The sequence below is a fragment of the Diplotaxodon limnothrissa genome, linkage group LG18 (assembly GCF_057381915.1).
Source record: "Diplotaxodon limnothrissa isolate DT_005_m linkage group LG18, D_limnothrissa_male_GT1.1, whole genome shotgun sequence".
NCBI classification, from domain to species: Eukaryota; Metazoa; Chordata; class Actinopteri; order Cichliformes; family Cichlidae; genus Diplotaxodon; species Diplotaxodon limnothrissa.
In genome coordinates, this window is record NC_140613.1 from 7,634,403 (window position 1) to 7,660,302 (window position 25,900).

Here is a 25,900-nt window from a genome sequence, read left to right on the forward strand (position 1 = left end):
TTACGCCCTTCTTTAATTATATGTAAAACCTGAACTGACAGAGGGTGTACTTTCTTTTTGCCATGACTGTAAATTGGATTTATTGGTGATTCTAAAATGGCTGTAGGTGTGAGTTGCTGTCTTTCTGTGTTAGCTAACTGCAGCTTTCCTCACAGCAATTTTCACACTTTGTAAAACCATCTAGTGGGCTGATGCCACTCAGTGGCAAATCCCTCCACTTAAGACTGGGGAAATATTTTATATGTACCTGGATTTGCTTGAAGTGACTGTGTTAAAGCATGAAAGAAGACCCCATCTCTAATTCCAGGAGAGTTCTCAGAACAAAGCCACAAACCAAAAAAAAAAAAAAAGTAGTCGACCAGTGTATGTACGTAAAAGAGAAACAGGCACGTGAAACCCATCTCCACATTCACAAGAGTCAAATGACAGAACACAGAGGGGGCAGTTTTTTTTCCTCATAATTATTTAATCACACATACATTTACATCATGCAGTCAATCCAAAACTGATCTCATTAACGTCCCGTCTCCGTCCGTATCAGAGCCCAGCCATTTGTGCCCCAGTTCTCCAGGAATGATCCAGTACCTTGTCCACTGATGGAGCCCCAAAACTGTCCTTTTAAAAACTGACCAACTATTACACAGTAATAAAAAAAAAGTGGCTACACTTTTAATTTAGAATTAATGCAAAATTTAATTTAGGTAAACACACGTATTTATCTTTTTGCTGTATTTATTCCCCATTTCGTGTCCAGTTTTGGTGGGAGGTCAAAGGATGAAGATCTTGAGGTCCACGCGGCAATGTCTCAGCTAAATCTAGAAGGTTACACAGATGGTATAAACCGTCTCCATAAGACACCAAACACTGTCCTGTCATAGATGCAGGGAGCTACTCCTCCCTGCATCTTGCAGAGCGTAATTATTACAACTGAATACACTTCAGCGACAACAAGCAGTTGTCAAAACTTTTCTTCCCCTCCTCCACTCAAAAACAGCCACATGTGGAGTGTTTTTTATCTGAGTGCAGCTAAAGAAGTGCTGTTTTACACCCAGCTTTCCTGTATGGAGATAACAGGTTTTAGCCAAAATCATTTCCCCTCCTTTTGTTTTCCAGCTACATTCGTTCCACCAGTCTCAAAACGTATCCTTTTTCAGTAGAAGTTTCTTTGACCAGTCTTCCTAAAAAGCTTCAAACTCAAAACTTTGGGTCATATGTGATTTTTTATACAATCTGTGCACTTTTGTTAACTTTCCATTACAGCAGCTGCAGTAGATTTGATATAGAATATGAGGTTTATATAAAACAAAACAAAACAAAAGATCTGCAACATGTCTCAGCTTTTCAGAAAGAGTGATCAAAGAAAGAGAGCACACACCGAGGACTTGACACCAGTGAAAGTAAACGCAACACAAAAAGGAGGATTGGGCAGGTACTACCACTGCAACCACACCCTGATCACACCTGCCGGCCGACTGATATACAGTGTATTTTACAGTATATTGCACTTGCACAAGATGTTAGTGTTCTCATGCTGGGATTACAATCACAACAAGCTCTTTGCCAAATGCAGTGGGGCTTCACAGGGTTAAAATAAAGATGTGATGGGAAATTAATAACAATTTAAAAAAAACCCACTAAAAAAAAAACAACAAAAAACAAAAACACAAAAACTCTACACCCCTGGTTAGATTTAGTTAAATAGACCCTTCCTCCAGATGATAACAGAAGATCATTGTGCAATTATAGACCCCGCTCTCCCTGACTGGCTGATCAGCGGCGAAGGTTTAACCCATCAACTGAACGATCCCACTCCACCCGCCCATCATTACCCCCCACTTTGAAATAGAAATCTACACCATCTATGGAACAAAGAAAGAGATACAGTACATAAAACCAAGCATGACACTCTGCTAATTTATAACCGAAAGGGGGCGCATACAGTTACGGGTCTTTTAATCTATAAGGTGTGGGGAGGGAAGACGGAAGAAGCGAGGCACCCTTGAAAAAGAAAACATGACACTGTAGGGATTCAACAGTCAAACTAGTAACAAGAACCAAAAAAAAGAAGAGGTCCTGAATACACGAGTGAAAGGAGACGAGTTACCGACAGGGACCCGGCGAGGACAGGACGAGCTTCGTGTGCTATTTCCATCTATACACTTGCAATCTATGTGCTCCAATGTGCAGAGAGATATTAAACAGCTTCCATTAACACGTCATTATTAACCACTGAGAGAAGTAAAAACAGTACATTTAGCTACGTAGCATAGGCTATGCTAAAAGGTGGAAGTCTGTTGTGTTAACCGGATCCTCCTCTCTTTTCCCTTCATTCTACATTCTTTGCATCCTTCTCATGAAGCCACCATTAACGAGTATAGTTTTTTTTTTTTTTAACTTAATATTAAAAACAGTTGGCCTCCACAGGTATTTAGGTAAATACACCTACGGTACACTGTTGCACGTCTTCTTGGCTTTAGTTTAATCCTTGTGTTTAGCCTCGTCTCTCCAGGGAAACGTGTGCAGTAGTGCCAATTTTACAACTGTACAACAAGATCAGACAGAACAGTAGTGCTCGACGCCATCTAGTCAATTCAAAACATTTTTTTGTACTTTTTTGTTTTTCCCTTAAAGAAGCATGTAAAATCTACCCAGAGAAAAGTGTGGTTAACAGCCAATGATAATAATAATAATTATAATAATAATAACAATGAACTGTACAGAGGTTAGCTTTATAGGGTCAAGCTGTTTCTCACTGTAGGGTCTCCTCTTCGTTTTTTTTTTTGGTCTTTTTTAGTATTAGGTGTTTATTTCTATGAATTTTTTGGATCTTTCGACCGTTACATTCAGCTTGGCACAGTGCAGAACTACTCGCACGACGACAGATGACGACAGACTGTGCAAAACGAAAAAGAAAAAAACTAAATAAAATCAACAAACCCGAAGCTACACATTCGAGTCGCGCTGCGGTTTCGCTCGCCGAGGCTTCGCTCAAGACTGCGTTTGGTTGCCTGAATAAGAATATTATCTTGGCTTTTTGTAAATTAAAACTGTTGTCTTCTTTCTTTTATTATATCCAGTAAGAGAAAAAGAGATAAGTCATGATTAGAATGTCGGGGAGAGGGGAGTGGGTAGGTGGAGGTGTGATGGTGGGGGGGCTGGAGCTGTACAAGCTGGGAATATTTTTATATATATATATATATATATATATATTTATATTTCAGAAACTCCTTCGTGGTTCCAAAGCAGCGACGAGGAGTCTGTTCGCTGTAATGGAATGACAGGCTGTCGGGGTGGGCGGGGGGTGATATTGGCTTCTTCTGTGGTGTCGTCCTTCTGTTCTGCTGCTCTTCAGCTACATAATAAAAATATATATATTAAAAAAAAAAAAATTAGTGAAGTGCATTAGTGAAGACTACTTTCATTTAACTTAAGAAGTTTTCAGTTGTACAATAAATAAAAATGATTTTTAACAGGATATCTTCAGTACTCCTGGATATTAATGAAAGTCTACCATGCCTGGCTTTTGATGCGTTATTGTGTACTTTTAAGAATTGCTGTGTGAGAAAAAACAAAACAAAAAAAAAAAAAACCTAACAACTACAAACTACTTACTTCTTGTCAGGCTTGCTGCTGCCCCCTCCTCTGATGGACACCGTCTGGCTGTTCTGGTAGAAGCCTCCTCCACTGCGGTTAATGTTGGGGTGGGTGGGGGATGCCACTGGCTGCTGCCCAGGCCTGATGGGTTTGGCTGAGCAGAAGAGGAAGACAAGTTACCTTTAGAAGACGACCGTTTGCTTTATGACAGGCAGCCAATCAGACAAAAGCTACAGTGGAGCCAAAACAGCAGGAATGCACCGAGGCCTGGTATAAGATGAATGTGGATTATTTTGAACTGTCAATCATACAAAGCTAATCTTAGAGAACTTCAGGGGGAAAAAGCAGAGACATAAGTCTAACAGGTTCCCATTAAAGTACCTTTCAACACATATAATCTAAAGAGATAGAAAAAGAAATACTCATATTTGGTATCAAATAATTGAGAAATCCAGTAGATATAAAAAAAATAAATAAATAATACACCAACACAAAGCTGGTGTATTTTTTTTTTCAAAGTAAATTCAGCTTTCTATTTAAATGATATTCATATACAGGTTAGCAAAATCTTCTGCAAAACAGCAACACGATGTTCTCCTTTGATCCACCATAAAATTAAAATGTTGACTTTCTGTCGTAATTAAAAGGAAGAATGGTGAGGGGTGTTCCTCGCCCTGTTCATTCCTACTAACCAATCTGGGCTGAATGTCCCCTCCTGGCCATGTTCTTGGCTCTGACGGCCTCTTTGATGCGGTCCACTTCCTGCTGGTAGCGCTTGCGATCGCGGGCGGCGTTCTCCTTGGCTTCCTTCAAAGCAGACTCCAAGGCCTTGACCCGCTCAGCCGTAGCTCGAAGACGCTTTTCCAGTTTAGGAAGCTCACAGCGCAGGTCTGCATTATCACGCACCAGCTGTGGGACAATTTGCGTGAAAACGTGGAAATCATTTAGTCATTTTAGCTTCATACATAAGTGCCAACAAGGGAAGATGAGTTGCGCTACAACAGGCAAACAAAAATATGGCATGAACAAAAAACAAAAAAACAAAAACAAAAGGTGTGCACGTCTGTCTCGTACCTGTTTGTGAACCTTGGTGAGCTGTTCAAGATTGTTCTCAAGAAAGGAAATTTTCTGTTTCTGAGCTGCACTCCCACCTGTGTCATCTGAGTCCATCTCAGCGCTCTGCACAAAATAAAAAACATACAGATGTGACTCATGAACAGAGATTAATATACACGCCTCCCATCTGTCACCACATCCTTGTTTATTGCTGCATGTGATTTTTGGTGTGCTCTCTCTCTTTTTAAACTCAAAGTTCTTCTCTACAGACATAAATATTTCTTGGTAAGCTGCCTGTCATCCTGTGAATGCTCACCTTCTTTACTCGGGTGGCCAGGTCCTGGACAAAGAGTTTCCTCAGGTTGTGCAGAGTCTGCAGCTCTTTAGCCTGAAATAAAAACAGAAAAGTGTATTCTAAACTCATTTGCAGGAATAATGAAACAAACACAGTGTGTTTCCTACAAAGGTGAATCCCATTTTTAATGGTAGTGTGTATGTATGCAAAAGTAAGACACAAGCATGCCAAATAATGCTGTTCATAACATGCTCCTCTCAAAATATTTTAACAGCAGAGCATTTTGTGATAAATTAATCATGCAGCAATAGAATCGGCTGCCCAATGTTTCTTCTGCACCACAAGTCATCTTCAACTCCACAGTACTGGACTGCAGGCTTCTGCTCCTCAGCCTCAGAGAGACCTCAGCAAAGCACAGCTCTCCATCTGTTGTATGTTCTGATTAGAGTGGCGCACTAGCTTTCAGAGGACTTCCAGAGCTGAACAAAGACTACAGAGTGCTGCAGTCCAACACTGTGAGTTGGACTTTGGTAAAACAGAATAACAATGACGACCACTACAGCGAGCCAGCGGAAGAGGAAACGGGGACTAGACTGCTAAAGTTTCAAAATAAGATCAAGGGAGTTAAATATAAAAGCAGATGGCATCCTTCTCCTGGGATTAAAAAGAATACTAAGCTGAGTAGTCAAAGACACCTGGTCAGACTGTTCAAACCCATGTACTTTATTTATCAGACAATTTCAATGAACTCACCACTGTCTCTTCCAGACCCTTCAGGTCCTGTCTGGCCTGCTCCCTCCTGTCCTGCATCACCCTGAAGAAGAACAAAAGAACAATAATACATCACATATGAAATTCTAAAAAACTATAACAAAACTGCGCGTTGACAGAGTTGTTTTTTGTTGCATCTTGAAAGTGAAGAGAAAAACAAACAGAAAATGGCGGCCAGTGGACAGTAAACATACGTGAGCTCGTGCAGCTTGCGGCTCTTCTCCTGATCGGTGGATTTGAGCTTCTCATGCTCCACTCTGAGTCTCTCCTGCTCCAGCATGATCTTCTGATTCAGACTAGAAGAAACAAAATAAAATCATAGTAAGTATGTCTCAGTCAACATATCCAAGTCCTGAGTGCACTTTTTCTACTCTTCTCATGAACCTCCATGCAGTTTCAATTAAACTTTGCATAAATATTTGTTCGACTGTGGGTTTCCATGTCCCACTACTGCATCTATGTGCACAGACAAAGACTGACGACAAAGGCAGCCGGACATTGTAAAGCCTTACTCCTGCAGCTCGGTGATGAGCTTCTCCTTGTTGTCCAGCTCGTCTCTCAGGCTGCTGATCTGTTTCTGATGAGCTTCACGATGGGAGTGGATCTGCTTTTCCACTGCTTCCTGAACACAGACATAAACAGATAATCAGATTCAAAGGAAATTTTCACTGACTAATAAACAAGCAAAATGATAATGGGATACAAAAAATTACCAGGATGACATTTAGCATTAGCATGGGAGTGACATATTTTAGTAACAATAGTCAGCCAAAGGCCGCCACTGAGAACATTTTATGTGGCATTTTATGCACCCACAATTGATCTCACACTATTATATGGCAGGACAAAATGAGACTCAAAGGACCACTTGTTCTTAATGTCTCTTCTGGCCGTCATCAGCTGATGTGAAACAGCCAGCCCAATAAAGGTAAAAACACACACCAACACAGAAATAAGACAATAAAATTAAGAAACAGAAATTAAAAATAAAATACGCGAGTGTGTAATTTTCCTGTCAATAATAAAATACTTCCCTAAAATAAAACTGATGTTTGTTTGTTTTTTAACATCCTGTTTATTGGGAATGAGGAACACACCTTGACTTCATTGGCAGTCTGGATCTCGTTCTCTTTCTCCATAGCATGGACTTTCTCTGCATAACAGAAAACAATTCCCCATTATTCACTGACATCAAAAGGACAAAGTGCTGAATGCATTGTACAAAAGATCCTCAAAGTGAACTCATTATTTTCTGTAGGAAACCACACTGAGTTTAACCAGCCGTGAAAGCTTGTTTATTTCTGCTAGACTGCACGTCGTCTTAACCTCCTAGGACCTGGCGTCCACATATGTGGACATCACATTTTATTTAGACCAAAATACTGAATTTTGCTCTACAAGGGCCTGGTATCCACTTACAAGGACATTATACTGTCCTCATACTTGGCTCTTATTTTTCTTAAAAACAAAAATAAGGTAAAAAATAAAAAATAAATCTGGTAATTCTTTGTTTTTACATTCATCGGGCCCCAATATGACCAAATATCAAAGAGAAATTAAAAATCCATGCCGTGGAAGAGTTCAGGTCTTAGGAGGTTAAAGCGGACTTTGAGTGAGTGCCAGTGCTTTAATTCCTGCCCTTCCCTCATAGAGTGACGTACCTTGAGCATTGAGCTTGACAAGTTCCTCATTGAGAGCATCCACATTTTCCTCCAACTGCCTCTTCTTCTGCTCCACATTTTGCAGGTACTCAGTCAAGGACTTGATTTTAGCCTCGTGCTTTGGACAGAGGAAAGAGGCACATGTAAATACATAGGTGCCAGTGAAAGCCGTGATTCACTGTGCCGTTTTCGGTTCGTTTCCACATACCTGGGAGATGCGCAGCTGGCAGGCAGCCAGTTCCTTCTCGTTCTCATCCATCTTCTTGTTGCTTTCTGCCTGGGTTCCCTCTAGCTGCTTGCAGCGTTTCACCATCGTCTTCACTTCTGACTTCATCTTGCTGATGTACAGACGGGCCACTGTAAACTCCTCATCAATCAGACCACTGCCACCGTCATGTTGCTGAAATGAAAAACCGACGTTAAGACCACATAGTGGGAAAAGAAATGAGAAAAAGAGGAACAAAAACTGGAAAAGATGGATAGAAGCTGAACCAGAAAGTGCAGAAATCAGCTCAGTACCTTAATGTCATTGCTGCCTACAGCGATGCCAATCTCAGTTAGGTCTTTAAGCAGTGATGACATCATCTCAGTCACCCTCTTCTTCTGGTGGTTGGACATCTCCTTCAGCTTCTGAAGCTCAGAGTCCAGAGATGACAGGATGGACTGCAAGAAAAGAGAAAGTATTAATACAAAGTTAACTGCTATTGAACGATTCAGCACTAACGTTGTCACTGCTCCTCCTTTTCTTCTCTTGGCTGATCCCTTTTAGGGGTCACTGCAGATAAACGACTTCCATCTCATCCTATCCCAACCCAACACCAACCATCTGCACTTCCTCCTTCACTACATCCATACATTCTGTGGTCTTCCTCTTTTCCTCCTTCCTATCTGCTCCATCTTCAATATTCCTTTGTCCAATATATTCACAACTGTCTCCAAGCTCTTCAGCCTGAGCTGTCCCTCTTGCTTCTTAACCAATATTTGAATTTAATTCAGTGCTATTCTCTATAATACAACAATACAACCGGTGTACTGGTGCATGCGTGTTCATCTTTCCCTGTCAGGCATCTCTCTATTACTGTGTTCAAGTATAGCACATGCTGGGAATATTTTATTGCACTTGCAAGTAAAACTTGTGCAATTAATATTATTTCAGCTGTATGTGAGCAGGTGAACCTATAATTAATAACAGCAACTAGTGACCTACTCACTCTCACACTGAGCTAAAATGAGAGAAGCATGTTATTTATGTTTATGTTATGATGTTATTTATTCTATGCATTTTGATCTAATTAGCATACTGATAGATATAAATTCCATAATCTTATGTTATTTTTTATATGTGTCTGTTAGATTAAAAAAAAAAAAAAAAAAAGTCAGGGAAGCAATATCCAGACAGATTCTGCTGTACAGACACAAGAATGATTTCCAGTCTGCAAGTGGAAAAAACTGGATCAGTGCATGCCAATTAAAGTTTCCTCCACATTCTCTGACCCTGCACACGACAACTTATGTGGCCAAAAGGCTACTACTACTACAGGCATTGCTCCCTCACTCCTCTGCTGCTTTTTCAATACGTTCTTGTAAACAGGCATTGAGACTTATTTGAGGGTGTAATTACCTTTGTAAAATCATAAATTAATGTTTTTGCCTTGAGGCACGTAATAAGAATGAAGGCATTTAGTCAATCTGCCAAGTACTTCTCCACTTTATGGAACATGGTTCAGTTACTTACAGAAACAAAGGTTCTGCAGCACCAATTAATATGCACATGTTTGCCGGGTGAATGTGTGTGTCAGTTCTAGTTTTTAATCCCCGCAGGTTTTAAAGGCTTTAATTATAGCGCTGTGTCTGTGTGTTGCATATTAACATGGCCACTATAAAGGACACGTAAAAGGCACCTGAATGAAATTAAAGTATCACTGAGTCTATGAGCATGCTGATATCTGTTCCGGGCTCACCGATTTCTGGCTGAGCTCCTCGCTGATGGTCTCAAACTCCTTGGTTTTATCCTCCACCTCTTGGCTCTTCTGGTCATAATTGACAGCCAGCTCTTCCAGAGCCTGCAGCACCTCCTTCACCTCCTCCTTTGAGGCTTCGTTTTCCGCCTGGAGGCGGTTCAGCTCTGTCTGGAGGTTCTCATGATCACGGCGGGAAGAGGCTAGAAGCTGGATGAAGGAAAAGCAGCTTAACTTTGTTTTATTCTTTTAAACGTGTCATTGCAACAATAAGGAAAGCTGACTGCATTTTAAGTCCAATAAAAACATTTTTCATAGTGATGTGACAGCTTCACGTTTTTCCTCGCTCCTGTGAAGCTACAAAGATCACGAGTTCACTCTGCATCTGTGCCTCCACGCCACCTGTTAGACCTCCAGTACTCACCTCCTCCTGGTCCAGCATCTGTTGCTTCAGCTTCTCAGCCAGCTGGCTCTGCTGGTTGATTTCCTCATCCTGTAAAGGGTAAAGACAGACGGCAACATCAGCATTTACGCCAGGCCAAACACCACAAGTAGACAATTACAAGGTGAAAGACCACTGGTTAAACAAAGAATGGTCTGGATGATTAAAGGAACATTTTTCTCATTTAATAACTGAAGATTTTCAAAAGAAGACTCAGACTTCTACTTCCCAATGAAAAGGAAGCAGAATAAAGTCTGACGGGAATCAATCTTTAGTTACTGGTATAACTTAACTGTTGTCGCATTTTCACATTTACTAAGTAGTAATTGTTTAAAACCTGTCACACACAGGTTGACAAACGCACCTTATCATCCAGCTGTTTATAGAGTTTGGCCAGCTCTGCTTCACACTTGTCCTTCTCCACGTCAGTGAGCCGAACGCCGGGCACGTTGGGCGTGGAGGCCGCCTTTTCGTTTATAACATTATCCAGGGCCAGCACCTCGGCGTTGGCTTTCTCCTTATCAAACTGCTCCTCCACTGGCACGCTCTCACCTGAGGAGCAGCAGGAAAACGTGTGTTCAGTAGATGGAAGAAGAGTTGTTTCTTTCATGCGCACATAAACGGCACTGAGAAAGGATTAGACGACAGCCTCACCATTTCTCCAGCGGTTCAGCTCATTCTCCAGCCACGTGATGGTGTTCCTCAGGGTCTTGTTCTTCTCCTTCTCTCTCTCATACTTCTGCTTCCACTGCTCTGCTGTCAGCTCAATGTTCACTGTCACTGTGTTCTTGATGGTCTTTGCTCTGGATTATGAAGAAATACATTTTTGTTTTCCACCAGAGAAAAACCTCATGCATCATTATTCATTACAAGGAAAATAGCACATAAATGCACCATCTGAAACTTAACAAGTATTTTTTTTATAACTTTATATTCTGCTTTGTTGTAAATCTGATATTTATAATTACATTTTCTAATGTAGTTGCTTAATTTATATGAAAACATTTTCTGTAATGTCAAAGTGGGACGTGAAGCGGATTTGTTTTGACAAAACCAACACAGTTGAAAATTTTCCATCAGCCTACTGACCTCTGCCCGAACATTAGGGTGGTTTTGGTTTCAGCCTCATTAAAGGAGGAAGGTGAGCAGCAGATGACAATGGTGGTTCGACAGTTACCGCCCAGCGAGTCCTGCAGGATACGGGTCATCTTGCTGTCTCGGTAAGGGATGTAAGCCTTGAAATGGGCAACAAAAAACATAAAATTCAATGACAGAAAAGCACACTTGTATTCAAACACAAGTAAAACATCAGCTCTGCAATTAGTCCCATAAATATGAAATTAGGATTACTAATAACTAAATGTTTTATAGTCATCACATATAGCTCAATTCCCTGAAATAAAATAAATAAATAAAAGCTTTAGAGAAAAAGAAAAGCTTTTTTTTTTTTTTTTTAAACCACAGCACATGTGTAGTCACTGACATTAGTGACTAATATCAGTGACAGGATAAGATATGCATCAGGTTCTCAGAGAAGGTGGCATTGTCAACAGAGATACTCAACCTTTTCGACAGAGGACACTTTTGAAGGACAGGCGCAGTCAATTAATATATTTACCAGAAATTAAACAACCAATAAAAAGTGAAGAAACATTAAAAGGCCTGGAAGTCAGCTTTTTTCAATATGATTTACCTACAAATTTACAGCATATATTAACAATACTAACTAGGTAAAATTTCTTATTCTTTCGGCCCCTCTCTTATTAGGTATGGCCACAGTAGATCACCTACTTACTCAGCCTATCCTTAACACTCTCGTCTGTCACACCAAACCTCTCAGGTCTTCCTCTTTTCTTCCTGCCTGATCTCATCACACACAAAGATAGCTACCAATCCTACAAGTTTCTGGGCTCAGTCACTCAGTTTGAGTCATATTGAATAAAACATCAACCCTTTAATGTTCTGCTCAACCATTTGGTAGGGCATTTTGAGTCCTTATATTGTTCTGAAACAGCACTGACATTAACTTGACCTGCCTGAGCAACTTCTACCACTTGGTTTTGATAGGTTATTTTTAAAAGAATCAACTGGATGTCAATATGTCTTTTAATGGTTAGCAATGACAAAGCTAACCACTAAAAGACATATTGAATGCTTGAAATGTGGACAAGTTGGGTACATTTTTTTGGTCATGAGGCATGGTTTAGGTTAGAGGCATCGCTGTTGACGACAATACCCCATCAGCCTTTTACAGCTGAGGGTTAAAAACCTTTATCCGCCTATATTACAGGTCTCACAAGTTTAGAAAAAAAAACAGACATTTAAATAATAACTTGATATATGATTCACATTTATCCAAATGGCTCAGCTGAAACGGCCTCCTATACATCACACTCCTACACACAGTAACGGTAAGCAAGACATCTGTGGACAATAGCTCATTTGTTTTACACCATTGCCCGCCTCAGGTTGTTTACAAAGCCAAGAGTCTCTACATCAGACCAATCGTTGATCAAAATGAAAAGGGTGAAATCAGAATGAAAATTGCTGGGAGAAATGTTTTTGCTTTTTTTTTTTTTTTTTTTTAAATCTGCGTAAGTGTTACTGCAGCACAAAGAACCTGTAGAAGGCTGAAAATGTTACTTTCACATCAAGACCACAGAAAAGGACTGTGGTTTTTCAACAAGCACACCAAGCCTGGGGTTGTGCAGCTGGTTGGTACCGACTTTGCTTCTGTTTACTACAATAACAGTAATGCCTGTCTGCTTCAAAATGCAACAGAAGCATGAGGCAAAAGAGCATAGCCTGAGGTTATAACAGATTTAATGCTTATTATGCTGAATACACCACATTATGCTGTGAAAACCAAATTATTTTTCATAATGTTTTGAACCAAAGACAGACTTCAGATATAAAACACCTTTACCAAATGGATAATTATTCATCCAAAATAAATAATAAAAATCCTAGACACGATCAAAAAATACTCATAAACAGACCTCTTAAAAAGGAGAAATTGGCACACATTTGAAGCATTCTTAAAAGCGGGGCTTTTCATAGCATTTAGGGAGCCGGTATATGATTGAGGGCCATAAGGGAACTTTTAGTAAATGCCTCAAATGCTTTGTTTTTTGGGTAGTTTTTGCAGGTTTGTAGTTCTTCAGTAATTTGTGAGGTGACTACTACATTCTTTGACATCAGCTGCATTTGCACGTGTTAGGATGGTGGGACGTTCAAGTTTAAATGGAAGAAAAAAAAAATACTCCTTTGTTTTACACTGCTGAATCACAGTAAGAGTCTAAAATCTATAACAAAGTAGTACTGACCGTTCCTTCAGCCAATGCAGAGATGACATTTCCCAGGGATGACAGGGACTTGTTGATGTTCTTGGCTTCATCTAGCACTGCTCCCTCAGCACCTGTTTTACTGACCTGAGAATCACAGAATAAATAAAGTTCAATAGTCAACAAAAAGAATGGATTGTAGCCTGAATTATTTGCCACTACATGAAAAAAAACAAAAAACAAAGGAACAATTTATATTACAATAATTTATCACTAAGTTACTGCTAGAGCAGAATGAATACCACTGAGGCCAATATGTAACAAATGTTCCAGATTACCTTTTCACTACCAGCCAGATCTACCAGGTACAGCTTTCCACTGAGCTTCTGCTCTGTTTGAGTATTCTCCTGTTTAACGTTGATCAGGAAGATACTGTGACTCCTGGAGCTGTGCTCGTTCATGTCTGAGGGAGAGGCGACATTGGGTCAGACATCATCAGCCTATAAAATACAAAATCTACAGTAAATAGATTCATGACAGAGGGTGGTATCTTACTTGTAACTGCTACATGTCTGTTAGCTTTTCCTTCATCAATTGTATCCATGACCTCCTCTGGGCTGCAGACAAATCTCTCAGTGCAGCCCTTTAAAAAAGGAAAACATGAGGTTAGACTCTTTGTCTTCTCTTTTCAGCAGGTTTTACCAGTTTGTTGAAATCTGATATATATGAGTAGGTCTCACCTTGACATAAGGTACTCTGTTTTTGTCTTCGTGCACTGACAAATTGGTCTTTGACACTGGAAGTAAATTGGAATAAATCAGCCTTACAAACTAATTTTGAACTATAAACATTTAATTCAAAGGCATTATAAAAGACAAAGCCATGACATTAGAAAGAATCCTGAAATGAAATCTATAGACGCAACAGAAATGGCAGGGAAAAAGCCTTTAAAACCATAAAACAGCAAACAAGTGCTTTTTGTTTTGTCAATATTTGACTGGTTTCTCTGTATAAGTACATTCCAGTGACCAGTCAAATTAAATTAAATTTAGATAACATTTCAAAATTACTGTCTAAATTAGTGCCCTGTGGCATTTCACAATGCTGCCAAGTGGCGAGACTTGTAGATGTATTGAAACTTATGGACCCATTATACTCGCTGTTCCTGCACTGGCCATATAAAGGCCCTTTATCCGACCAGAAAGTTTTATTATTCATATCTTCATGTGTGTTCAGTCTTCTGCCATTTCTACATCTTCACTGTCTTGGACTTCTAAACCATTTCCTTTTAGATCGTTTACAACAAACAAAGCCAGAAAAACCCAATCAGCAAGAAATATGACGACCTGTAACTTTTTTACAATTAATAATAAAACACGTAGTTTATTAAAAAATGACGACAAAACCTTATTATGCAATGTAGGGCAATATAAGAACTGGTACTGTGAGAGATTTAAGGCACAGCACAACTGACACAACAAAACACTGAGGATCAGCTTCTGCAGCTCATTTTGATATGAATATATAGTGTGTACTTGTACTGTTAGCATAACACGCATGCTACGCACTTGATAATACAGTGCATCTTGAATTAAAGATGGCAAGTTTCTTTCTTTACCTTTACCTGCAATTTTCACTGAGACAGTGAAGCTGGCAATTCAAGATACGTAAAACAAGGCCACAAACTCACATGTTAACAAGCTTGCTAGACCTCAGTAAGCATCAGTAAAATCACTTGTCCTGACTCTGCATCCTCATGCAACCAACTAAAAACCGCCCCTCCCTTTGGTCATCTTTCTATTTCTGCTATCTTGAGTCAAGATGCCAGCGACTTGGTAAAGAAAGTATACATCATCCCACTATTCATAGAGCACTTTATAAAGTTGTACTTGATAGTGTAAACATATATGACTCAAAATGTGTAAGCATGGAAATACGTGATTAAGATAAAATAAAATACAAATAAACAAAAGAAATATTTCTCTTGAAACAGCCTGCTCCTATGCTTAGTTTTTAGATGTTTTTATACATTGTTGCACTTACAAAATTACCTACATTTGCAATTCTGTACATATACAGCTAACAACTGCCACACCGTGCTTCTAACTGCTGCTCATTAATTTCCATTTCACAGACTTCTCCTTTGACATGTGTTACCAAAGTTTGGTACAATTAGAGGAGATGAGAAATGTTTGACACTTACCGTCCAAAAGGTCCCGGATCTTGTCTAAGTAGATTTCAAAATATGAAACCTGTAAACAGATAAACAATCTCATTATGCAGGGCCAAACTGAAGGAACAAACTAAACAATCCAGATGCACACTCATCGATCTGCCTTACTCTAAGAGAAAGATGTGCGAAGGTCTGAAGAGTGTAGTTTGTAATTGTTTCTTGGATCTTTTTGATTAAATGATTTAATTCATTTCTTCACACATACTTCAAATACAGCAGCAGCAGACAGTTAAAATCTGGTACTTAGTACAGTTTCACAGTAAGGGCTTTAACATAAGAGCAGAGCTCAAAGGAGGTGGGTCAAACAGGAAATATGACATTGCAGTTCAAAGCATATCACCCTTCTCCGTCTCTTATATTGTCTCAGGCATAAGAAACACAGAATAACCGCAGGCTACAAAAAAAGAAGGAACTAAGCAGCTTGTCTCTTGCACTCATAGTCTCAGATCTTAGCTATATATCTGAAAATGTAACTTCAGTTTTAAGGAGTAAAAACTGCACTTTTTATAAAAAACTTTTTATCTGTTGGATCACTGTATTGTGCATCCCGTCTTCTTACTTTGATATGAAACTCTAGGTTTTCGTCCATGGAATAGATGTAGTTGAAGATGTCTTGCACTATCCTGGGGATAATTCCCATTGAATCTGTGTCATGGAGATTCCCCTGGGAACACAGAACAAATTACTGTAATGTCTCAAAGTCAAATGAAAATTTTATTGAAGACAAGACTTGGAGGCCATCCTTACCTCCATGGTGTGTGTTTTACCAGATGATGTCTGCCCATATGCAAAAATTGTCCCATTATAACCCTCGAGAACATCTACAAGAAAACCCAAAACAACTCAGAACTTAGTAAAGCAAAGATTCAACTGATCTGCTGTGTAAATGCCTGTAAACAAAGAAATATAAAATGATTACAAAAATAAAAGCGACCCCTCACCTTTTACAATCTTTTGGGCGCAGGCGTTGTACACTTGTTCTTGTGTTGTATTTGACTGAAACACTCTGTCAAACATGTAAGGTTTACCCTGCAGGGGGAAAAAAATAAGAAAAAAAAGGAGGAGGAGTATTAATGACAGTAAAAAAAAGAAAAAAGAAAAAAAAGAAAGCCAATAATCTGCAATCTCTGAAAAATAAACCGACTTGCGTTTTGTAGATGTGTGTACAATAGTTTCTTTCACTAACAGACACAATAGGAATTCACTACGGACCATGTTCCCACCCAGAATCGGATAGGTGTTTCCTGATGGAAGCTGACCAGCAGGCTGTAAGTTATACAAACTTAAAAAAATGTCCAGCAGCAGCAGCAGCATAGATTCATCTACAGTAACTCAAAGATAGACATGGGGACCCACTACACAATATTATTTACTTGGATTACTAAATAATACTTTGTTACAATAAATAACAGATGAGTAATCAGCTGCTTATGCAAACAGTTTCTTGCTACAGATGTTCTGCACTTGGTGACAGTAGTTCTTCTTCTGCAGTCTTTCACAGCACAGTGGAGCAGCCCACTAACTGCCTCTCCACCTGCTGCAAAAGTTCTGTTTTTTGTGGCCTTCTAGCTTACAACATAAGGCCTACTAGGGCTGGGCGATATGGCCTAAAATCAATATCACGATAAATTGAGCAGTTAACCTCGATAACGATAAATGGACGATAACCACCCCAAGTGCCAAAAAAAACAAACGTTTTTGTTTTTTTTTTTCATTTGATGGAGCTGTGGCAGGCAGCATAGTTCCTCCAGTTATTTTGATAATATTATTCCCCCTAGACCTATTCATTGCAATTATATTATTACCACTTTAAAGGACTGTAAAATGTCACTGAAAATAAATGAAGACATTCAGGGCCACCGTAAGTAAGTACTTTTAGTGGTTAAGATTTATTAACTGAACAAAATAAAAAGTGTAGGATACAATATGTAACCATGCTCTCTAAAAAATGTGTATCCCTTGTAAACAAAATAGTTTAATAATAAATATGTTTCACATTGGCTATTCACAAAATAAACAATGATTGTGCAAATGTAATGCCATCATGGACAAAGGCCTATCTCTGCTAAGGCCTTGAGGTACTATAACTTGTAAACAAATAATGTCACAAACACAAATGTCAATTGAACACAGAAAAAACTATAATAAATACTAAGCACTGCCATGTGACTAGTGAAAACTATAAACTCTTAAACAAAAACTTGTGCTGCAGGTGGTGGAAGAGGTTGGTTGTGTTACCTTGACTTGACGCAACAGTCTTTTTGCAGAGTTTACATTTAACAATTTTTTGATCAATATCATCCTTGTTGAATCCAAAATGTTGCCAAACGATTGATGATGCATTTTTTTTTTGTTAACAAGCGTCTCCTCTTCCTCCTCCACCAGCTCTACCTCCGTCGCTGCTGCTTCAACATTTAAATTGTCCTCCATTTGTTCACCCGTGTCTCGTCTTGTTATGCTGGGTTTATGCTGGGCTTACACTGTGCGATTTTTGGCCCATTTTGAGCCGATTTTTGAGTCGTGCGACCGTTTTGGCGATCGGCCCGATTTTGGCCTTCATCGTGCGTCATGCATCGTATAGTATACGTGGGGTAACGAGAAGCGATTGACACCTCACGACGAGCTCCCGATCATCAATCGCTTGGTCGTTGCGACCGTCGTGAGGGTGTCACCGCAGTTTGTCACACTGCGCACGCACAAACACAAATGTCAGCGAAAAAGACTGCGCGGCACGGCAGTGCAGCGTGTGATCTGGACACAAGCGATGGACGCACAACTTGTAGAACTTTGGAAAGCTTATCCGAGCCTTTTCGATGTGGCCTCACAAAATGATCACGACCACAACAACCGTGAAAATAGTTGGATCTACACTGCTGCTCCATCACAGCTGCCTGATCAATGTTTTTCATTAGCAATTTAGCAAAGTTGATGGTGGTGGTGTGCGTGTCTGTGTGAGTGAAAGACAGAGAGGGAGAGCGAGCGACAGAATTTCTGTTATAACCTTCATTTTATGTACGCAGTGTGAGCACTCAGGTCGCATCAGAGCATCGGGCCGTATAGTGTGAGACCCTGCATCGTGACCTATGAACTTCTAACCCCTGCGAGTCAATCGTACAGTTTGAGCAGGAGCTGACTCGCGCGACTGGAAAAAAAAAATCGCACAGTGTCTGCTCAACAGGTAGTAGAGTCATGTGACTCCACCCCGTCAAGTCTGTAACGTAGCACAGCGTCTTAAAGGGACATGAACATCGCCAACCTGCACATGCCTTTTTTTTTTTTTAAATACCGAATTTACCGACATGGGCAAAATGACGTCGATGAGAGTCATAAATTTCGGTAACGATAAATTTTTGATATATCGCCCAGCCCTACCATCATAATGGTAGATGGTGATGTCAGGGTGGATCCCTGATCGTGACACAAGAGACTCGCCAGAACATGGTTCTGATCAGCCTGCCAATGGCAGAACATGACACCAGAAGGACTAGCTGGTAAGCAGTAACTGAACCTTAAAAATAAAGAGTGGCAGCATTGTTCACCAGCAAAATCATTAATGGTTGTAAAGTCTACGTGTGGGGAAACACTGTTAATTGTACTTTAGGTGTGTTTCATCAGTTGTTAAGTGTTTAAAAGCATTTTTTCCCCAAAAACATTTTCCTTTTTTTTTTCTTTTTTTTTTTTAAGAGAGAAAACTGAAAGATACCAGGAAATGTATTTTAATAGGAGGGATGTCATCTGATGTTGGACAAAATAAATAAATAAATAAATAAACCTAAACTAAAACCTTGGCGGCTTTTATACTGTTGTATTTTTTTACTCTCCACCCAATTCAGCCTTTGTCAGCTGCACTCTAGTTAACCTCTAAATGCTTGCATTTCCCATCTAATATAGCTTTTCTCATCCCACATCTCTCTCCCAGCATTTGAAATAAACTAAAGTATACCCTGAGCTTTTAGTGCTAATTTAAGAGCCATCCTGCTTCAAAAAAGCCAAGTGTATCTCACTCTGACCCACGGGCTAGTCAAAACTTCAAAGTAGACTTTCAGTCAGATAGCAATCAATAGCTGGCAAGATGACGAAGTGCAAGATGAGGAAGAAGATGATGAACTGCAGGGCGATAAAACTAATGCTACAAGCAAATCTGAAGTTCAGCTGGGATGGCATGCTATCTCTGAAGGTTTGGATCTCTCATCTTGTTTTCAGCCGTACAGGCAAGGACGTAGCTGTGATGTGTTAACAGTCTGAGCACAAGAGAGCCTCATTAGTGATAGCCCAGGTTAAAAACAGACATGGCAGCAGGTAAGTTACTGTCAGATTCAGCGTTAACACCTGTTTAGGAAGATGAAAATGACGACAAGCAACTGCTGTCACCTTGAAGGCTCCACTTACTAGCTTACTAGTTTGAGGCCAGGAATAAAAGCAAACACATTCACTACTCAAGGTGAAGTCACAGATACTTCATAGCCTGGCAGCAAACGCAACAGCCTGTTTACCGGTGTTGGAATCATTCAGACGACTGCAGCTGTGCTTAGATGTCCTCAATTTGCACACCGGCTCATAATCCCCTCCTGACAGACGGTCGCATCTAAAGCACAGCTCTGTGCAATACCTACCGGCAGCATCTTAAGACATTTGTAATTCATTCCAGTTAGCCACATCCCGGAAACTGACCCAAAACAAGAGTGCTGAGCCACTATCAGGACTGCCAGACGCTGTCAGCAAACAACAGAGCTTGACTTTAAAGTCCTCATTGTTACCTGCACTTATGTCTAATGGGATTACTGTGTGTAATTGTAACTGCAGTGAAATGTATTGTTAGAGTATTTATGAGTGCTCTGTCACACCCCTTGCTTCCTGATGGTTTTCTATCAGGCGTATTAAGTTATATCTTAGACAATAGAGCTACAATTAGATTATTCTACCAACACCCAATGCATCTTAATATTCGAAGCATGATACAGCCATGGGGTTTTTTCCCCAAATCTGGATTTTTCTTACATATGGCAGAAAAAAATAAAAGGTGTTGACTGCTTTCACTCTTCTCTGTCATCTGTTTAAGTGCTGCTGTCACAAGGACAGAAAATCTTCAAACCATTTCATATCATTTCTGTTTCAATTTGCTCCTTTTGCATATTTTTTTAACCTGATTTCGCCGTTTTGTCCAGTTTTATTTTACTTAGCTTTTTTATGTTATTTAGATTTTTTTGTTGTTATGGTTAATGTTTTGGCTGCTGGAACACAGTAAGTTCCCATGGTTTGGGATAAATACAGTATATGTGATTTATCTCATCTTATATGTTGCATAAGCACTTTTTTTATCCTGTGTTTCTCCATACTAGGGTTTTCACAATTAAATACATAAATATCAATACTCCTGTATTAAGTGATACTAAAAATTTATATCGAATTAAAATACACCTTTGCAACAGTATCGATACCAACAGTGGCCTCCTCCAGCCGATTCACAACTTCACACAACACTGCTGCAGATAGACGATGAACGTTAACTATGTGTTTATTCTTAACTTTTTCATACTGTTCTTCTTCTAAAATAATTCAATTATTTAGAGAGTAAGTATTACCGGTATTGGTGTTTGTGACCTAGGTATCAGTGCCTAGGTTCTGAAACATATTTTACCTTCATGATCTGTGATAAAATGATCCAAATACTCTGTAAAAACTTCTAAATACTTATTTTATTAACTCTAACTTCAAATTGGGAAAGAAAAAATTAAAATTAACAGGTTAAATTAACAAGTTTTCGAGAGATGACTTTGCCATCACTTCGGTTGTTGCAGGGTGGGGTCAAAATCTTCCCCTTTGTGAAAACAATATGGTATCAAATATTTCCCGAGGTATCAGTACCGAGTTTCAAATTCTAGTATTGTGACAACCCTACCAAACACATCAATCTTACTTGGGCAGACCATCCAACAATACTAGCGACTCATTTTAGCGTTTACATGTGTAATCAAAAAGTTCTCGTTTTAAGAGTTTAGTTGCTGCTAACCACCTAGCCGTCTAGGAGTCCTAGGACGTAGGACCTACTTCAGTGCTGCCACCTTACTCTACAGCTTGCGTCTGTCCTTGGAAATTCTATGTGAGCTGGAAGGTTCCTCTAACAGCAGGTGAAGGACCAGGTGTGGTCATGTCATGGCCACATTTCCAGAGCAGAACTATCTACCAACTGCCACCAGCAGCTCACTTGAGAAGCATCTTATTATAATGTTTAGTTATTTCCCACTGGGAAAAACAAACAATTCCAAGAGGAGAAACTAGTGTGTAGCTCTTTATCCACCACACATGCACTCAAGTACATACAGTACATATAATTTTTTATACAACATTTCCTTTTATATCCTCTTTTGAATAATTTTCCTCCCATTTATCTTTCACGCTTTTGCAGTACTACACTTTGTAAAAGTACCTCAAAGCTGTTCTTGAGGGACATCTGAGGCTAATGTATGAAAATAGCAAACGTAAAAGCAAAGGAAGGGGGTGACGACCTGATCTTTCTGTGTACCACTGACGGAGAACGAAAGAAAGCATGAATAATTCACCTGCTGCACACTCACACTAGGATGGCAAAGCTTTCTTGGCAAATCAAGCTAGTTACGACACCCATAACACCTCATCTGGAAACTTCATCTACCTCTCGCTTTCAAGCCAAAAGACTGGGAGTACCTAAAAGTGAGCTACAGGGGAACTCTGATGTATTGCGCGAATTCCTCCGAAAAGACAAAGTGTGTTGGTAATCAGCTAATATCAAAGCTAAAAAGGAGCATTAAGCACTATCAAAATGGTCTGCACTGGTCTAGCTGCTTCTCTTTACAGCTGGAAGTGTGGGCACTGATGCTGAGGTATCAGTCCCAGCTCAGCGTCCATGCCCTGAATTGTTTCAAAAAGGACAAAGTATGAGCTAAGAGCATCTGCAAAACAAAATACATCACCATAATAATTACCCTCCCCACCCGCAGTGGTTGCCCAGCGCCCACTTGCTCTGATTGGTCCAACAGCTGGTAACCAGGAGAGAAAAACACCAGGGGATTACACAGGATCCCTGAGCTGCTGCCGGTCCTGTACTTCTCGAAGCAGATTTACCAACAGAGACGATTCGCTTCTGGCTCGCAACACTTGCGTCTCTCAAAATCTGCACTGGTATTTTGCCACTATGACTGGCACTCTGAACTGGGCAGGGCTGCATCATGCCTTAGCTGCACAGACAGTGTGCCTGCTATTAGCTGGAGGCCTGAAGTCATTGTCAGCAAAACTATTCAAGAACTCAGCACACAGCTCTAACGGTCATCTCTGTTTTTGCTTGACAGGAAATGAATGGCTGTGTTGTACTCTACAATCACCACCTAAATTAGTAGTTTTACTCGAGAAGACGTGACTCAAATTCACGACAAGTTTCTATTGCCTTGTAATCTCTCTTAAAGCTGTATTTCCATTGGTGATCATATCATATAAAGATAGCAAAGTCCACAAAGAGTGAGGCAGTTTGCCGTCAAGAAAAACTAATATTTAACCACGTTTTCTTCAAATAATATGCCACTCCCTTTCACCTGTTGAGCATACACTGTAAAATTTATATGTCAGTTCAGGTTTAGGGCTGTTTGCTTCTTAATTACAAGTAACTGTGAAATACATAAAGATCGGGTAACTTCCTTTTGTGTAGAGGCATGCAATGGCAGGGCATCAAGTTGTGTGAACAGCTCCTGCTCTAGACATGCTTTACAGGCCTGCGATGACAAAGCATCAAGTGCACATTATTTGCAAATGGTTCTCAAGTCAAGTTCTTTGTTGGTTTAGTAAAATGGAGGTAACGTGGTACTGCAAGGCATTTCCTTCTTTTGTTGTGATGGTAACTGTTCCAAAGCCTTTTATCCTTATCAAGTGCAAGGGGGGTAATTAAACTAAAGACAAAAAACTCTAGTTTAAACATCCTGAAAAGAGAACACATGGATTTTATAAGATAGCACTGCAATGTGTCCAGTCACTTTAGTCCAACAGACTACAACTGGCCTGCATGATAATGGACATTTCCACTCCCAGTTATTGTGTGTCCACGTTTCCTCTTCCTCATTCCCACCCTCATATCCAATACTCTGATAAACGTGCATGGTCTGCAGAAGGGTTGGTTCAACAGCCAGCTAGTCGGCTATCTGATGTTAGCTCTGATTAAGCTACAGTATTAATACTAGCCAGCTAGCCGAGGCCAGCTAATCTGTCAACTACCAGCTGGCCTAGCCTGCTAGCCACTACCAAATCAAAGCTGGCTTACGCTTTATGCTGACGCAAACTGTTCATAATAGAGTTATCGTTACAGATGCACACTCTATGAATAATTTATATCGTTATAATATTGTAGTTTGTAAGGGATGGGACTGGCAGGCAAGCGCGCGGCCGCCGACGACATTTTAACCTGTCGCTGTGTTTGTGGCTTTGTTGAATGACAGCTCGCTAGCAATGACAGGGCAACCGCGAGTGGTGACATTTTTATGACAACAACTACTGGGCTTTGTTTCCGAAACGTGGAATTAAATCCTGCCGGAGTCTGTATATAAAATTAAAGCTGAAGACTTAGCACGTTATATGTGAGCCACTGAATCGAGGCGCCAGCCGAGGGCCAGCGAAACAACGCAACCGTGAGCAGGTTAGCGCCGCTAGCTACCAGGCTAAGGTGCTAACTGCCGTCAACGAAAGACAAAAATGGCGTACGGCTGCCAGTGCCGGAGGGCTCTGTCAAACAGGTAGCAACACAAATCAACTCACCCCGATAATGACGGTATCTTCCCCTTGAAACTTGGGAATGTACTTGTCGCCCCTGGTCACCTCGGAGCTGTTCAGGGGCCTAAAACGGCACATCACTTTGATGGTGCACTCCGCCGGGTCGGCCATCTTCCACGGTTCAAGAATGGAAATTCACGAGAAGAATTAAAGTATATACTGGATCTCAGGGGCGGCCGTGAGAGGCGAAAAGGGAGGCCGAGCCCCTCTGTCCCAATCTCAGGTTCTAGAAAGGGCGATGATCAGTTGGACATTAGACAAAAATCCTTGTTTTTCCACTCAGTCACTTCCCCCCGTCCTGTTAGGAAGCCATGATACCGGTGGATCAGCGGCTGGCCACCTCACCCCTCCTGCTACCGTGGATGTGGATCACAATGACGTCACCCCGGCAGGCGCTCCCCTCCTTACTGTTTTTCTGTAGTGAAATCTTCATTAATCAGCAAATACACACAAAAGCTCACAGCAGCTGCCCAAAGTATTTAAAGTATTTGTACCTTGCTGCCACTTTTCACTTGTACTTAATTTCAGATCATTTCTTGTAGTCATCACTCAATACTTTGTATTTTAAGTTAAAAACATGGCACACCTGTAATTATTTTTTAATAGATGAGAAATTAGAACAATATAGAAAGCAATCAGCATTAAAATGATGTATGAATAAAACTGGTGACACAGCGGATGCAGTAGTTAGCTCCGTCTCCTCGCAGAAAGAGGATGTTGTTAAATCCACCTGTTGGCTGAGTTCCTTTTGTGTGGTGTTTGCGTGTCCTCCCTCAACTTGCGTGTGCATCCGTTCTCTCCAGGTTATACTAGCTTTCTCACACAGTCCAAAGATATACTTGTTATTTGGGGAATGTGCACAATCATTCAACCAAACATTCAACCATTAACCTCCTTGAGCCACAGTTGCACACATCCACAATAATGTTGTGTATATATTATGATTTTACTATAAAAGATACGTCATAAATTAGTTTTGGTCCTAAGCTCAATAAATACTTACCCCTGTGTTGCCATAAAAATGGCATTTTCATACACTTATAAGATTGCCTAAAATTTACTTTATGCCTCAGAAGGGAAAAAAAATGGATGCAGAAAATGTATTTATATATCATCCATCGTGCTTTTAAACCTCTGTAAACCATGTACATAGACTATAAATGGGTCAAATTTAGCATCATAACATTAGACTTATTCTTCATTCTTAGATTTGAATGTTTCACTGAATATTTATGAGTTTCAATAAAACAGACAAAATGTATTTATGTTCCACAGTGTGGGAGTCTTGTTTATCTAATCTGCCAGGGAAATATTAGGAACAGTAGTGCTATTGTTACTTCCGAGAGAGGACAGAACTACGGCATGCTGTGAAGGTTGCAGCTGTGAGACCTCCTCATAACTAAAAATTCATCATGCCTGACCTCACTCAGCAGATGCCATATAATGGAGCAAAAGCCATGGCAAACCGCTAGCGGCTGGACACATTTTCAGGCCACTCCCTGAAACACTGAGTGATATCCTTTTAGAGTGCTTAGCTAATCCGAATACCAGTTCTACTGGCCCACTTGTGTATTCACAGAGGGATGAAAGGGTGTGGCGCTGCTGTGTGAGCTAACAGGGTAGTCTGGCTATAACTGAGCAACAAGTCCCCACAGACCACATTGTCGACTATGTCTACTATACTGGTAATAACAACAGGAAGGGCTATTCAGTCATATGAGCTCTTATTATGTCCCTCTTTATTCAGCTAAATCTGGGATGAGTCTGGCCTTTCATGGTATTTAAAAATGAATGCCTTTATGCCTAAATTTGATTG

The 25,900-nt window shown here is 40.2% G+C and overlaps 1 protein-coding gene across 1 annotated transcript; it reads right to left on the bottom strand.

Annotated features, from left to right (window-relative positions):
- Positions 1 to 458: 458 nt before the first annotated feature.
- LOC146613015 (kinesin-1 heavy chain) lies at positions 459 to 24,419 on the bottom strand. Its single transcript, XM_085379075.1, has 26 exons — positions 24,070 to 24,419; positions 16,236 to 16,323; positions 16,042 to 16,115; positions 15,854 to 15,958; positions 15,265 to 15,313; positions 13,802 to 13,857; positions 13,617 to 13,704; positions 13,400 to 13,524; positions 13,104 to 13,208; positions 10,867 to 11,012; positions 10,432 to 10,580; positions 10,142 to 10,329; positions 9,760 to 9,828; positions 9,339 to 9,545; positions 7,897 to 8,040; positions 7,586 to 7,777; positions 7,378 to 7,495; positions 6,814 to 6,869; positions 6,229 to 6,338; positions 5,911 to 6,012; positions 5,699 to 5,759; positions 4,967 to 5,038; positions 4,669 to 4,773; positions 4,287 to 4,503; positions 3,613 to 3,748; positions 459 to 3,352 (listed from the first exon to the last, which is right to left on the bottom strand). The coding sequence occupies exons 1-26, from the start codon at positions 24,193 to 24,195 to the stop codon at positions 3,349 to 3,351; spliced, it is 2,892 nt and encodes a 963-aa protein (XP_085235201.1). The 5' UTR covers positions 24,196 to 24,419; the 3' UTR covers positions 459 to 3,348.
- Positions 24,420 to 25,900: the final 1,481 nt, after the last annotated feature.

Bases quoted from the DNA above. Each gene is read 5' to 3' on its own strand.
- LOC146613015 (XM_085379075.1), bottom strand. From the start codon at position 24,195: ATGGCCGACCCGGCGGAGTGCACCATCAAAGTGATGTGCCGTTTTAGG. The intron at 16,116-16,235 runs GTGAGGGGTCGC...GTTTTCTTGTAG, and splicing joins CGCCCAAAAGATTGTAAAAG to ATGTTCTCGAGGGTTATAAT. The intron at 11,013-13,103 runs GTCAGTACTACT...GCCCATTTCAAG, and splicing joins CTGCATTGGCTGAAGGAACG to GCTTACATCCCTTACCGAGA.